This window comes from Crocodylus porosus, unplaced genomic scaffold, assembly GCF_001723895.1.
Source record: "Crocodylus porosus isolate Cpor-Errol unplaced genomic scaffold, CroPor_comp1, whole genome shotgun sequence".
In the NCBI taxonomy this organism is placed as follows: Eukaryota; Metazoa; Chordata; order Crocodylia; family Crocodylidae; genus Crocodylus; species Crocodylus porosus.
In genome coordinates this window covers 2,334,800-2,349,864 of record NW_017728949.1, presented here as the reverse complement: position 1 = coordinate 2,349,864, position 15,065 = coordinate 2,334,800, and the positions used below count along the sequence as shown (strand labels likewise).

The 15,065-nt window shown below is 46.0% G+C and overlaps 2 protein-coding genes and 1 long non-coding RNA gene across 4 annotated transcripts in view; 2 read left to right on the top strand and 1 right to left on the bottom strand.

Annotated features, from left to right (window-relative positions):
• Positions 1-6,709, top strand: part of MEIOC (meiosis specific with coiled-coil domain) — a 28,142-nt gene extending 21,433 nt beyond the window's left edge. The window contains exon 8 of one of the 2 annotated variants that reach the window (XM_019554152.1): positions 5,058-6,709. In XM_019554152.1, coding sequence (XP_019409697.1) covers positions 5,058-5,287 — 230 coding nt within the window. In that variant the 3' untranslated portion in view covers positions 5,288-6,709. The remainder of the gene's footprint in view (positions 1-5,057) is intronic. The other variant, XM_019554153.1, reaches the window with a different exon arrangement.
• A 2,070-nt stretch (positions 6,710-8,779) lies between these two features.
• Positions 8,780-15,065, bottom strand: part of CCDC43 (coiled-coil domain containing 43) — a 13,364-nt gene continuing 7,078 nt past the window's right edge. The window contains exons 3-5 of the mRNA XM_019554154.1: positions 12,911-13,046; positions 11,803-11,861; positions 8,780-10,324 (exon numbers count right to left, since the gene is read on the bottom strand). Of these exons, the coding sequence (XP_019409699.1) occupies positions 10,137-10,324; positions 11,803-11,861; positions 12,911-13,046 (383 nt within the window). The 3' untranslated portion in view covers positions 8,780-10,136. The remainder of the gene's footprint in view (positions 10,325-11,802; positions 11,862-12,910; positions 13,047-15,065) is intronic.
• Positions 11,869-15,065, top strand: part of LOC109322888 — a 23,035-nt gene continuing 19,838 nt past the window's right edge. Inside the window, exon 1 of the long non-coding RNA XR_002104503.1 lies at positions 11,869-12,024. This is a non-coding gene — a long non-coding RNA (uncharacterized LOC109322888). The remainder of the gene's footprint in view (positions 12,025-15,065) is intronic.

Here is a 15,065-nt window from a genome sequence, read left to right as displayed (position 1 = left end):
AATTTATATATTAAAATATTTACCTCCTTGCAGAGGGCCTGGGCAGTAGGGGTTGGGGAGCCTGCATTTATCTGCTTATCTCCTCACACCTCAAGATGACTTTCAGAAGATCTGGAGACATCCCAAAGTGTCTTGGTACCCTGGTTAGGATTCACTGGCTTAGTGGAATTAACAGCTGTGAGACATACTTCTACAAATGGAATCTTTGGAAATCAGCAAACCAAGCAGGAAACTGCCCATATTAGTCATCATTGGCAGCCATTGGTCTTGTGAGACCATAGAGATTGCACCTTTGGGTTACTGAGTACCACCACAGCTTCTTGAGTGGCTGAGGAGTCCAGTGCATGACAAGCAGACCCTCCGGCAAGTTGCATGTACAAACTTGGTTGAGCTTGCACTTACATGCTGAGTAGTGCCTTATCTTGCCTGCCTCTGATGCATCTTCTCTGTCTCATTGTTGACCCTCTCCATCTTGAAATGACGTAGGCCCTGCTTCCTGGCAGTTTTCCATTCACAGCAGTCTGAAGCAATTAATTCCCAGCATTGGTCACTGATGTGCAGCTTGCAAATTGTTTTTCTTGCAGACATCAACAAAATAGTGCGGGCTGTCCAAGTTGACATTTGCCAGTGATCAGCTCACCGTAGAGCAGGGGTGGGTAAAATGGCTGATCTGGTCAGCAGCCAGACCCCATTTCTTAGCAGTCCCTGCCTGTATGGCTTGGGCCATTCTCTATGGAGAACCCCAGAGGCACCTGCATGGGAAAGCTCAGGTTAGGGTTGCCATGGAGACTAGCTGCAGATGTGCTGGCAGCGTGTGCAGCAGAGCAGTACAGGGGGCTACTCCAGAGCTGCTGGGAACTTGTGATGGGGGCAGCTTGCTTCAGAGCCAGGGAAGAGCCATGATCTGTAGCCTGCATGATCCAGCTAGAGGCACATGGGCAGGGGATTGTGGCTCTGCTCTGCTCCTTGCAGCGGTGACAGGCTGGTCTGGAGTCAGGGCAAAGCCTCAATTCCCTTCTTGCACACCCTGCCCAGACAAATGTGGCTGGTCTCCATGGCAACCCCAATCTGAGCTTTCCCACGCAGGTGTGGCTGGGGTCTCCATGGAGACCGGCCCAGGCCATACAGGTGTCTGTAGAGACTGGCCCAAGCCATGCAGTCAGGAAATGGAGCCCACAGCCAATCAGATCCAGGCCATGGGCCAGACCTTGCTCATCCCTGCCATGGAATGTGTCCTTGGGGATTCAGCCGTTGCTTATACGATTCACATGTCCTAACCGTTGGAAGAATCTGCCTTAGGAGCACAAACCTACCGGGTATTTGGCCCGTTCCAGAATAGCAAACTTGGAGATTTTTGTTACACTACATTTGCCAGGTATGTGGCGGAGACACGAAAAATGGAAACTTGTTTTCTTTCTTCATTGGCTTAAGGAGTCCACATTTTGCTGCCATACAGTAGACAGCTAAGTGCCATAGATGGACATCGTTGTCCATCGAGTGAATGCTCTGTTTTTCCAAACTCTCTTGAAGTTTAGCCATGGTTTTGCTTGCCTTTCTGATGCATGTGTTAATTTAGGTTTCCAAGCCAAAATTTTGCAAGACGGTAGAGCCCAAGTAAGTGAATTTTCCAACCACTTCTAGGCTTTCATCATTTATTCTGACTTCAGGAGGGCAGTCAGCTTGCTGACCCATGACTACTGTCTTCAAGAAAAATGATCCATGAGACTTTCTAGTCCTGCTTTTGAATAACTAACAATTGCTGCATTGTTGGCAAAGAGGATTTCACAGACAAGAACTTTTCGGGTTTTTGAGAAATACGAGTGAGATAGCTAGTACATCCTTTCACTTTGGATTTGTAGCTTCAAACTTTCTTTTGGAGTTAGATGTTTATGGGTGGTGATACTGTGCACGGTCTTCCCTGAATATAGGTCTATGCTTCTGCAAGCAGATTTTAAAAAGGGTTATTTCATAGACATTAGACATTAGGGCTGGAAAGGACCTTGGAAGATCATCGAGTCCAGCCTCCAAGGGCATCCTAGGTTTCTGGCTCTATTAGAGATGCAAAAGCGTGTGTGTGTGTGTTCAGTATTCATAGCAACCAGCATGCTCCACAGAGGTCAGAGAAAAGGAAGTATAGAAAAGGGAAGCATGTTTAGCGCCCTATGTCCTTTCTGGACTAGGCAGCAGTTAAGCATAGCCTTGCAGGTTTCACATGTGTGCTCCTGGGTTTCAGTGACAAAAGCCTCATGTAGAAATGGGTATTTAAATTCATTTCTGTTTAAGTGGATATAAATTCCTGCACTGTGGTTTAATATCATGTATGATCTGAAAGTTTTTCACAATGGCAGCAAAGACCCATCCCAGTCCTGAGCAGTCAGGGTTTAACTAGTGAGGAAGGATGTAGCCCTTTGTTTTGCTACTATGTTGTTTCATGTCTTTTTTCACATTTTGTGGTTACATTTATTATGGATCCCCTTCCCTCCTTCCCTCCATTCCCAGGGGAGGGCGGGGGGAAATGGCCACAAGTATTCTCTCACAAAAGCCAAATATGTTGAGATATAAAATAAATGGATGTGGGTCAGATTATAAACTATCTCTTGGTGTGAAATACACCCATCTCATTACCTGTGATCCAAGTTGTATTTCTGTGTACCTTTCTTGAAGGCACACACCAAATAATTCTGAAATGTTTGGTGTCTTTTTTTAGTTATAATTCTGAAGATTAAGTTTGTTACTTCCCAGCATACTGTTAATTTGCAGAAATAATTGTAGTTTCATAGATTGCTCCAAGGAGATGTCCATGTTGGAAATGTAAGAACATGTGCACTGTTGTAGAGATTTTCCTTTAAAAATCCAACTGCAGAGAGTTGTATCTAGACAGAGGAGCAAAAACTGGTTCCCCTACATAGCAAAACAAAATTTAGTGTTAATAAAAAAGTCTGTGGTTTCCTCAGAATTCCTACCCAACCAGACACCAGAAAATACATCTTAAATCTTGTAAGTGTACCACAAGGCTTGAACACTTTTTAATTATATTACAGTTGAATGTTAAAGGACTAATCAGACTCCCAAAAACATTAAGTTCATATGTGGTGTGGCTGATTGGCTAGGTACGTTGTAAATATGCTTAGGAGCCAAAATAGTTGGATGCCTCATGTGCCTCCCTGCCTCTTGATTTCAGTCTGCCGTAGGCTTATCGTGCAGATATTAAACAAAATGCACAGGATTTGTGTATTCTTTAATGCTTATATTTCCCTAAGCTCTGGAATACACATGGGTGTTTTGAAGTATATTGGTGTTCACATGTATATAAACATTTAGGCAGCACTTTGTCAAATTGTACATAAATTCTGCTTTAATAGATATAGCTCTGTGCCCAAGGCCCAGAGCTAAAGAGAGACTTGTACATCAAGCCCCAATAATGGAATTGACAACTCGGAGTTGGACATGAAGACTCTCTTTATACAGTGCATGAGAAGAGTAAAGTGCCTTTAGAATTAGATCCACAGAAACTGAATGTGCTGAATGAGGAACTGTTTAAACTAGCTAATAAGGAAATTCTGAGGACAGAAGTGTATTTTAAATTCAGACCCTCTCTGGGGCTTAGGCAACTTTCTCAGTGCTACTGGGAGGCATAGCCTTGAACAGGTGTCAGCAACCTGTGGTGCACATGCTAAAAGCATGGCATGTGAGATCATTTTGCTTGCCATGGCACAGCCAGTCCAGGCTCTGGGCAGCTGCCACTGGCTGTGGAGTCCTGGCTGCTCACAGCAGGCAGTGGGGAGGCTAAGCCCTGCTGCGAGCAGCCCAGGTTCCATGGCAGGTAGCAGCTGCCCAGAGTCCATGGCAGCAGGGGTGACTACACACATGCCTTGGGAGGAGCGCCAGGGTTGTACTGCCCCAGGCTCCTTCCCTACTGTGTATCCTGAGGTGCACATATAGCTGCCACTGCCATGGACGCTGGCCAGGTCTCTGGAGCCTGGTACAGCTGTTTGCAGCCTCCTGGCTGTCTACCGTAGCTGGCCAGGGTTCTGGGCAGCTGCAGCAGGTGGTGGGCAGGTTATAAACAGCTGCATCGGGGTCTGGAGCCCCAGAACCAGCTCCATGGCAGCAGCGACTGCATGTGCACCTTGGGGTGCATGGCTGGGAAGAGGCCAGGGGAGCACAACCGTAGTCTCTCCCCCGCTATCCTCCCAGGTCATGTGTGCACCTGCAACAAGGATCAGGCCCCTCATAGCTCCCTTGCTGTTTGCCTGTGGCGCACCAAGTTGTGGGTTGAGTTTGGGGTGTTTTTGGTATTCTGGCCAAAAAAGTGGCCAACCTCTGAAGGTAGCCATCCATGCATTTTCTTTTGAAAAGGGAACTGGGAGTTCAGTAACAGTTGAATGTAAAATGCAGACCTTGAAACAGGAGTTTGAATCCAGGATCCTCCTGCCAGGTGGATGCCACTAGGCTAGGTAGTCATGCTCACACTTTCTCTGGGCCTTTGAATTTTGTGCAAAACAGAACTTCTTCAAGAGGAAAACATATCCTTGCCACAGATTAGCCAATGGCCTGTTGGTTTAGGCCATGCTAGGAGGCAGGAAGAGGGTGCCTGGTGTGGGGAAAGGGGTGAGTGGACAAGAGGTGCAGGAAGGAGGAACCCACACATTGCTGCTGCTGTCCTCAGCTGAGGCTGGCACCCTGTACTGTTGCTCCCTGCAGCCACCCCTTTGTCCATCAGGTCCAGTAAAATAAGAGAAGCCCCACACACCCAGGTAAGCCAGGAACAGTGGCAGCAGGGGGCAGGTCCCCTCCTCCTTCCTGCACTTGCTTCCTGCCCTCCCCCCACCCCATGTCTCCTGCTGGCCCATGGACTCCCTACCCTGCCACATCCCCCACCACAGTCTGAGGTGTGGTGTGCTGCACCTTCCCCTTTTACTAAGCCCTAGATCTACCCCTGATCATGAGTGAAAGCAGTGCAGAGCTTTGAGTGTTTTTCAGGACATCATCTGAATCCAAGCAAACAGTTTCTCAAATGATTTTTTTATACATGTAACACCTTTTTCTTCCCACAGATGTCTTTGCGCTTGCTCTGGCAATTAAAGAGATGAGTGCAGCAACACGCAAAGCACGTACCACCCTTTGGTGTGCACTTCAGATGACCTTGCCAAAAACTACAACTACATCTGGACAGTTAGATGTGGAGAAATCTTTTCAGGAGATGGTACAGTCTGAAGATAAAGCATGTGAAAATATGAATAGCAGCAACCTCATAAACCAAAGGACTGAAACAAACACCCACTAATGAAATATCAGTGTAGGTAAAACCTGTATTTCATATTTAAACGAACCTTTACAGCTTAAACTAACCAGTTTTCCTCCAGATTTAAAGTTGATACTTTCAAGAAGCAAGTTCAGCTTCTCAAGACTCTAATTGCTAATTACCAGACAACACACAGAGGTATCAGAAAATGTTAATAGCTGTTGCAAAACATTGACTGGACAGAGTTAACTTACCAGTTTAAGTACTTTGATTATTTTTAGCAGCCAAAATGTTACTTGGCTCATTCTGCAGTGCAGGTAAGCACCAACGGGAACTTCTTCAATATAAGTTTATTTTAGGTTTGTGTTAGTGAGTACATTCTTAAATAATGAATCTTAGGGCTGTGACCAACAGTGGCTGCAGTCTAATAACACACAAGTGTGATTGTGATGTAAAAATGTTTTCCTTATCAAACTAATACCTGGAGGCAGGAGGAAAACAATGCAAAAGATACCCAATATTAATGTACAAATTACATATTTAAAAGGCATATTTATAAATTTGAAATTTTAGAATCTAAATTTATGAAATGCACTAGATTCTCCTAAATTAGTGATATTCCGAAACTGCTGTTATGAAACCATGCGATTTAGTGAGCGTAAAACTTGTTCAAATCATTCATGCATACTGTCTAAAAAAACCTATCTGTTTTAAAGTATTTAAGTGTAATCAAAACATTACACGGTATGAATCCTGAGAAGCTGCACAGAAGCTGAAATAATGAGTATTGTTCTAATACCCTTGATTTAATACTTTTTAAAAAGGGTATCACGAGTTTATGAAAAGTATTTTTCTTTTCTTTTTTTTTTAAAGTTACTCTTTGGCTAGTTTGGTTTGAGATCAGTTGGCATATATTTTGTTACACTTAGTTTTCTTCTGTATTTTTTGAGAGCTATTGAATGCTTGGGTTTTTCTGCATTTCTTATCTCTTAATATCTTTGAATAATTTATTCATTAATGTGAAATGTTGATATTATGTGGCTGAGGAGATCTTGGGGTTTTAACAATTCTAGCATGAAGTTTAACTATAATGTGTGGATTAAATTTATTGAACTACCCTTGGCTAGGTATGCTGATATTTTAAAAGCCTGTTCTTCCTGGTTTTAGAGATCCTGTTCTGCAAAAAGTGTAATCACACCACATAAATTGTCTTTAGATGATGTGAGAGAGAAACTGATTGCAAATGCAGGAGAAACTGTAGTGGAACCATATTGATCATTGATATGACTTGCAGTATTGCCATAATGAATTGCATAGGGGCAGAAAAGCAATACATCATCATACCACAATAGTCAATGCACAAGAGTGTTTAAGTTTGACATAAAATATGTTGGATGTTACAACAAAGAATACTGTACTGAATTTAGTCTGTCTAGTAAGAAATAAAAAAGCTTTTGTTGGGAACAGTGTTGCATTTTTATGTGCATTTAAGCAGCCTAACTTTTCTAAATATGAACACTTAATTTGCAATTGAATTAGCTTACATATTAATATTTAAAGAATGATAGCACTGTAACTTGATTACATCTCTTAGAACAGGGGCAGACAAACTATGGCTTGCAGGCTGGATTTGGCCCACTCGGCAATTTCATCCAGCCTGCGGATACCCACCGACTAACTGTTCCCCACCCAGCTTTTCCACCCATGAGGGTGGGATGGGAGCAAGGTGCCCACATATACAACCCCCCCCCCCACCACCACCATACTCTATTGCACCTTACTCCCACTTTTATGCCCAGAATGGCCCGGTCCAGTGGGTGCACAGCTTCTGGGCAGTGCTGTTGCTGCCACTGCTGCAACCACTGGGGGACCTGCTCAGCTTCTTCAGCAGCCGGCTCACTCTGAGCACCAGGTAGGGAAGCAGCAGGAGTGGGGGGGCAGGAGGAAGCTGCAGCTGGGTGGAAGTGTAGAGCATGAGGCTGGAGCTGGTAGCAGTATGGAACCTGAACCCAAGGGGGGTGGTAGGAGCCCAAAGCTCAGATGGGCAAGGGGAGTGGGGCACCTCCCTGCCCATCTGACCTTTGCGCTCCCACCACCCATGGCGCAGAGGCCCCGCTAGCAGCAAGTGCTGCCACTGGTGGCGCACAACTAGCCAGCACTGCACATGGGGGTGAGAAGCCCAGCCAGGCTGGTCCAACTCTATTCCACAGAGCTCTCTGCAGTGCACGTGCAGCTCCCACACTTGTGTACCACCAGGGGAAGCCCTGCACAATGGAGCTGGCTGCCTTTGCCACTCCCTGACGTGCAGGTCCTGGGACTTTGTGGGGAAGCAGGAGCACCCCCTGACTCAGGAGGCACCAGTTGCTCATGCTTCACACTAACACAGCTAATTACCTATCTCCATCATAGTCAGGACATCTCTATTGGGCTAAGATATTTTTACTTAGAAGTGCTTTGATTCTAAGAGTTTGTCACTTTTATAAAAAATAAGCCAAAACTTGCCTGCTGACTGGATATTACCAATTACTGCTCTCAATGACCAGTGGAGCAGTTGCTGAACCTAATCCTACTTAAACCATGTCAAGGCCCTACTGGAAAGTGCAAGAATCACTGGATTCCCTCCCAAGAGTGGCAGTGGCTTGATGCCTGGCAAAGAACAAGAGGTGTGGAGTTTAAATGCTGCAATTTCACAGGATAAACCAACTTGCTGCAGTTTAGGTCTAGTCATGCACAACTAAAAGACATGCAAGAGTTCAGGAGCAGAGCTAGCCTCATTCTCCCTGGGTGCATTTACACGTACTATTAAGGGGACAAAAACTCCAGCACAGTTTGCACTGGAGTCAGCTGCTCCTGGGTAGGGTCTACACATGTGCCTGGGACTGCAGCACTTTGAGCTGGGGCAGAGTAGTTCTGGGCTGGCAGGAGTCCAGGGGCCTAGCTTTTGGCAGCAGTGTCGGGGCTGGCAGGGGCACAAGCGTGCTAGAGTGCATGGGTTGGCAGGAGGCAACCCCCACACATAAGCACCCTCATGCCCCAGGCAGCCTCTGTCAACACCTACATGTGCATTTTAGCACATGCAATTACTCTGACTTGGATAGTACTGTCACTGATGGAGTTAGTTAATTTACTGCACCCTAATACCAGAGCATGTGTAGACTGTGATGCAATCTGTATGGAGCTAATTAGTCAACTGCAGTAAAGCACATGTGCACTGCATGGTACTGCACTGACTATGCAGAGATGAGTGGAGAATTCACAAACATGCTGCAAAAACTCACCCATGATGCTATCAAATTCAGAGGCGTGACAGGTAGTTTTATATAAAACAATTATTTTAATTACACTTTTGCACACCTTTGAACAGATGCATATTTTTCTGTTTTGTTTTTTAAGGCTTATATTTTAGAACTTGGAAAAAGCCTGAAGAAAACATTTTGAGGAAAAAATGTGTGTAATACAGAAGATGTTAATGCTGTTTGTTGCAGTGCTCTGGGGAGCATGCCCAGGAAAAAAAAGATAGAACACTCCTTATTTTTGGCCCAAACACTTTTATTATCTGAATCAAAAGGTAAAGCAATCCAGTATTTGCACTCTCAACAGCTTGCTGAATAGAATGCACTGATCTTCAGTAGATTTGTGTGGAAATCACTCAGATTCAGTGGCTGCCTGGTGTCAGAAAAGTCTTGCATGTGCATTATGCTCCAACCTAGCAGAAAGCGTACACTACCATTAAATGTGGATGATGCACACGTTAATTGTTCATCCCAAGCCACTGTGAAGAGCAATGGAGGTAAACAGAACTTGGGAAGACTAGTGTTTCTTTTTGCAGAGGCCTAGTAGTCTGAAAGGAAAGGCCATAAGAGCACAGATCACTAGCCATCCATTTGTTCAGGTGTATCTGCTAACATTTCTCTGCTCCAAGGCTGTATCTGCACCAAGATGTTTCTGCTGGTGCAGCTACACCAGTAGTACTGAGTACAGACCAGGTGCTTGCAGGCTACCATCACTTAGAATATATATTATATATTACACTGTCCCTTTCTGTTCCAACCACCTTGGAGAGGTTAGAAAAAAATCCTTAAGTGTAAACAAAATCCATGAAACAATTTCATACACAATAAAACCTACACTACCTATCTCAGTCCCAGAAAGATCTCTGTTCTTCAGGCTACTGAGGTCAAGCCTTGACGTTTCTATTGCAACTCTGCACAATATACAGAGTACTATGGCACTACCCCAGGACAGAGGAACCCCTTGTGAAATAGCAGCAAGTTAGTGTTTCTTGGCCCTATATTTCATAGGGCTCTTACAGAATTAAGGTGAATATCTACCAGCTCTGCATAAATATTACCCACTAACTCAACCATGATAAAAAAAAAAACTTAGGTTTTATTTACTTTCCAAGAAAAACATGGTTTGCCTCAGTTAAGCCAAATTTTGCAAGGCTACATCAAGTTCATGTTCAGCCCACAGAAGCTTGCCTTCAGCTGCACCTCAGAAACCAGGGCTTTGCTTACACTTCAAGTAAAGTAACATGCCATTGCTGCAGGTCTGAGGGCAGTGCAAAGCTGCAGACATTTTGGAAGCCCCTCCTACACCTCATTCCAAGTAAAATGAATGATTTGAAGAGAGAAGGTAGTCACTTCACAGTTCTTTGGTACAGACATTGGCCACAACAATCTACCGGCACATTTCACACCACACGCACATGGCACATTTTCAGTTGAAAAATTGTTTGCAATTTCTTTTTGCTGTGTAAACAAAAGAGGAAATGCTTCCAAAGACCTGCTTGCCAGCTGCCTGCCCCGAGCTGCTGTTGCCATTTTAGAACACACACAATATGCAGAATTCATTTTTATCCTCTGAAAAAGTCCAATGGGAAAAACCACAGCTATCGCTTCCTTTCTCCCTTCTGTGTCCTTTTCTTTTCCTTCTCTTTCCGTTCCTGCTTAGCTAGCTTGTCCTTCTCTCGCTGGAGCCTGTCTTGCTCTTTCTTCTTCTGGCACTCATCTCGCAGTAGCTCTCTCTCCAGCTTCCTTGCGTTCATAACATCCTCCATATTTGTGTTCCGAAACAAAGCTGGATGCAAGTTAAGGAGGACAAAAGATGCAGTCTGCCAGGGGCATGCTGATTTCTTATTTCCTAAAATGAGTGTTAGGTGTGTGTTAACTGTGGCTGTAACAACCTAAGACTATAGACACTGCCCAATGAAATGGATCAGCTGTGCTGAGATGTGTCCCAACACAGCTGATGCACTTCACTGGGTGAAACAGAAGTCAGCTGTGGTCCCACATGGTTGGCTCCCTTCTGCTCCCAGAAGCCTGATCCTATGGGACAACACTTGGGACACACATCTGCAAGTGGAGACCCCCAGCTTTTCCTCCTTGCAGAGGCATGCCAGAGGATTTCAACTTGAGGCATACCTCTAAAAACAGGGAAAGCTGAACAGGGGCTCCCAAGGCTTCAGGGCCCTGATCCTGTGCAGCCCAGGAACCCTCCATGCCCCCTGAAGCAGACTCTGTACTACATCCCAGTGCCATCTAGTCCTGCTCCTAGCAGAAAGGTACAGCCCCTTTTTTACTGGCCAGAGAAGCAGACATGAGCCCAACTTAATCAGGTAAGAAGCTGGCACATTGTGCTAAAGGGAGCAGAGATAGACCAGACACAACTCTGAGGGGTGAGGGCAGAGGAGGAAACAACCCCAGCAAGACCAGAGAAGTAGGAGTCTGTACTTAATCTCCTTCCTAGGGCATCTCACAAATTATGCATATCCAGGCCCAACCCCACTAACCCCCTCAACCTCTGGTGGTCTGGTGCAGCCAGTGACAGGAGAAAAGCAAGTTGGGGGTGGAGGGGGATGGGAGAAGACTAGGGACCAGGAAGGGCACTGTGGCTCCTTAGGTGGCCAGCAGGGTTTTGTGACCCACAGATCACAGCAGGCATGCCTCTTGAGGCAGCAGGAAAGGGACCCACCAGATGTCCTGGGACATGTGCCTATACTGCCCTTCACAGAAAGGCTCGGGTCCCTGCCTTGACAGCGGCCTGAACACAGGACAGCTTTTGCAGAGCTCTCCCTAGTGCAGTTCCAGGGGTGCACAAATTGCCTGCACAATGCAGGAAAAAATCCCAACAAGTTTTAGGTAAATTCTCCACAAATTTCAGGTTAAATTTATGGTTACAGCTGCCACTTGCCCCAGTAACTGAGCTGGCTCTCCAGCTGTGACACAGCTACCTGGAATTTGATAACATGGATTAGAGCTGTAATTCCATTTGTCTCTCCACACAGCCAGTCAGTCATATGAATCTCCTCTTTCCTTTCTGAGACCCTGGGGAAGACACTCAGGGTTGTTTAGAGTTGGCCCAAACCTATTCATGGAAAGCAGAAGATGTAACTGTACCTTCAACAGGAAGCACCAGCATAATGCAGGAGACAAATGAAAAATACTACACATGCAGTTTAAAAACAGTAGCAAAAGCCAGTACAGGGAGGGGAAAATGGAATTTCTGGCAGAACTCATCTCTTGACAGATAAGCAAGCTAAGGTTTTAAAAGGATACATTTGTCTGACCCAATGGGCAATGCTGCTGCGATGGAGCCATTCTGTTCATCCTCTCCAGTGCAAGAGTTAAGGAAATGTGGAGGCTATTACAAAACCTTTGTTCCACTAGTCTCTCCTCCTGTGATCTCAAAATAAGTCCAGTAGTTCTACCCGCACCCAGGGGAGAAGCCAGAAATTGATCAAGAGATTTGCTCAAGGTCATCCAGAGCGAGTAATGCATGTCTGGAGTCCCAGTCCACTTCACCTGCTCAGTTTCCCAGGCAAACTACCCAACATTGATGCAAAGCCTGTCCTCCAACAATGTAAAGAGGGAACTGCAAACCTGCCCCATGTAAACACTAATAAGACTGGTGTAAGAGATTTTCCTCCAGAAAGTTGTTGCATACCACACTTCAGCTATTACCAGTGCCTTCGTGTTAGGCTACTGTGGCCAGCACATGCTGTTGTTGCCTGGAACTGCTTCCAAGGACAGATCCCACAAGCTGTCTCTGCCTATGGCCTAGTCTGCTTTGCTGATGGGTCCTGAAGTTTGAGGGGGGCAGTGCTAAAAAAAAGGCAGCAGCTGGCACTCCACAGCCAGACTCCTTTTGGAGAGTGCTAGTTCACTGCAGAGTAAGGACAGATCTCTGCCCACTGTCAGCAATGCAGCTCTGGAAAGCTGGCTAGATGCATTATAGAGATGGACTTATTTGTTCTTAAAGCACATCCCTTCAAAGTACTAGGTACCAACTGCTGCCAAAGGCAAGATACCAGAGGTAATGGGCCAACGGTCTGGAAACAGGATGTTGGACTGAAAGAACCAGTGAGTGAAACAAGTCTGACAGTTTTTTTAACAGCCTCCTATAGCCAACAGTTTGGAGCCATCCCTGCCTTGACTTTGCTTTGCTTATAGAGAAAGCTTGGCAGTAACAGGGACACTGCCTCAGGGTACAACTACTGCCAATCCAACTATAAATAAAAAAGGTGAGTTGCATGGCCCCAGAGCATGAACTAAAATGCAAAAGGGCAAGAAAACCTTGGGGGAGATGCAAGTTATTGTCCACAAAGCAACCCGAGAGGTTGGCCAGCACCTTCTAAGTAGAGTGCTTGCTATAGGAAAAGGATATTCTTCCTCATCTGTTACATTGGCATACTGAGCTAGGAGAGCAGCTTTCCTCTGTTTTTCTTCCTGGGAAACTTCCTTCGGCTTCACCACAATCTGGGCCTGCTTTTCAATCATACTGGCGATTGCCTGGATCTCATCTGGCAAGGAAAGAAATCAGGGCATTAATGTGAGCCTCAACAACAGCTAGGAGCTTGCAGTTCTCACCTATCTAGACAGATGTGATAGGCCTTTGTTCAAGCAACACTGGCTTGTATGTCTGCAAAATCTTTAAAGCAGCTTCACTGTAATTGCATCTATAGCAAAACTGATAAGCAGCCACCTCAGGGGATGAACGTACCAGTAGCACCTGACTAAGGGATTAAAAAGAAAGGAGTTTTGCCAAACAAAACCTCCCTCATACTCTCCTTCTTTGGACCTCTGGCATTTACCTAAGGCAAAGAGTTCAGCCCTTACCAAAGCTGTAACACAGCGAGGGGTGCAAAATACTAGGCATCTTGTTCAGAAGAACCAGGAGCAGTGCTGTTCCCCTCCCTCCCATATCAAACCTGTAGCCTGAAGGAGTCTATATTATTGCAGAGCTGTTACTTAGTGTCCAAGCCACTGGCTGCTGGAGGGGGTCAATTTGATCCTCACTACAGCAGTTTAACCTGCCATCTTTGACTTGTAAGACGGCATTTCCACTTTCTGTACATGTGAAAGATCATATAGCATTTTTCCATGCAATAAGAGGCAAGGTCTCTGTCCCCATGCTGAAACAAGTATTTTCCTTATTCCATAACAGCACTGATTTTAGCCTCAGTGAAGGAACACAACTCATGGGACTACTAACATAGTAGAAGGCAATGCCAGGCTCTCTCATAAAGTATGGGTCCATTCAGCATAAATAAAGCCTATGGCAAAGATAAAGGGACTCCCATTTCTCTACCATATTTGCTTACATACCATATATCCCCAAATAATACATTCACCTTGTTTTGGGAAGGGAAAAAAATTTTTTTCCAGAATCCATAGGCTCAACATGGGAGAGTGTTGGCCCTAGGCAGGAAGGGCAGGGCCCACTCCTCAGCATCATTCAATATTTGGCTGCAGTTTTCAAAATACAGTTCTAGTACTCATTGGCCATAATAGGGTTAAAACCTTGAAGGGTGCACTTTTTCCCTTCTGTCCCAGAAGACAAGCACAACCTAGAGCAGCCATTACATGCTTAAATTCCTTTGCAGAAAATCAACTTTCCTATTTAAGATGCATCCCAATTTTGGAAGGCTGATTTAAAAAAAAAAAAAAAAAGCATATGGGGTATGTGAGTAAATACAGTAATAACTAGGGGTGCATCGATAGAGACTTTTTGGGCTGATACTGATGGCTGATTTTTAAGGAGCCATGTTGGTCAATACTGATCAGATTCTGATATGCAGCTGGGCAGCTTGGAGACCAGTGTTGGGTTAGTAAGTCAGGAGTGGGGGGGTACAGATCAAGGCCCCCACAGTGAGGGAGGGAGTGGGGCTGGGACAGGCGCTGCTCAGCTGGGGCAGGGTGTGCAATGGAGCCACAAGTAGTTCATCTGTAGGGTGGGCTGGGCTGGGCTGCTGCTACAGGATGGGGCAGTCCCGGGCTCTTCCTGGCAGGGGCTGGGCTGGACTGTGCTCAGGGTGGGCAGCAGTGGTGCTGGGAGAAGGGCTATGGGGTGGGCTATGGCCACCCCAAAATTTGTCATAGCCCCCCTCCCAGCACTGCTGCCTGCCCCAAGCGCAGCCCTGCTCAACCCCCTGCCAGGAAGAGCCGGGCATAACCCCCGGCCCCAACAACAGCCTGCCCTGCCCCACGTGCAGATCTGGAGGCACGTGCCCCTGTGCCTAGAGTGCCAGGGTGCATGCAGCAGTGGGAGCTGCCCCACCTCCACTTCACCCCCCAGATGAGCCACTCACAGCTGTCCCGCACCCTGCCCCCCAGCCAAGCAGCATCTGCCCCTGTCCCACTCCCTCCTTCACCATGGGGGCTTAATCTACCTCCCCACCATGCCCCTTCCCCCACATCACACTTACCAGCCCAATGCTGCTCTCCGAGCTGCTGGGCTGTGTTCCTAGCTGCATGCATGCTGCAGCTGCGCACATGCATGGGGCATTTATCAATCATATCAGGCAAAAAAAAAAAAAAAA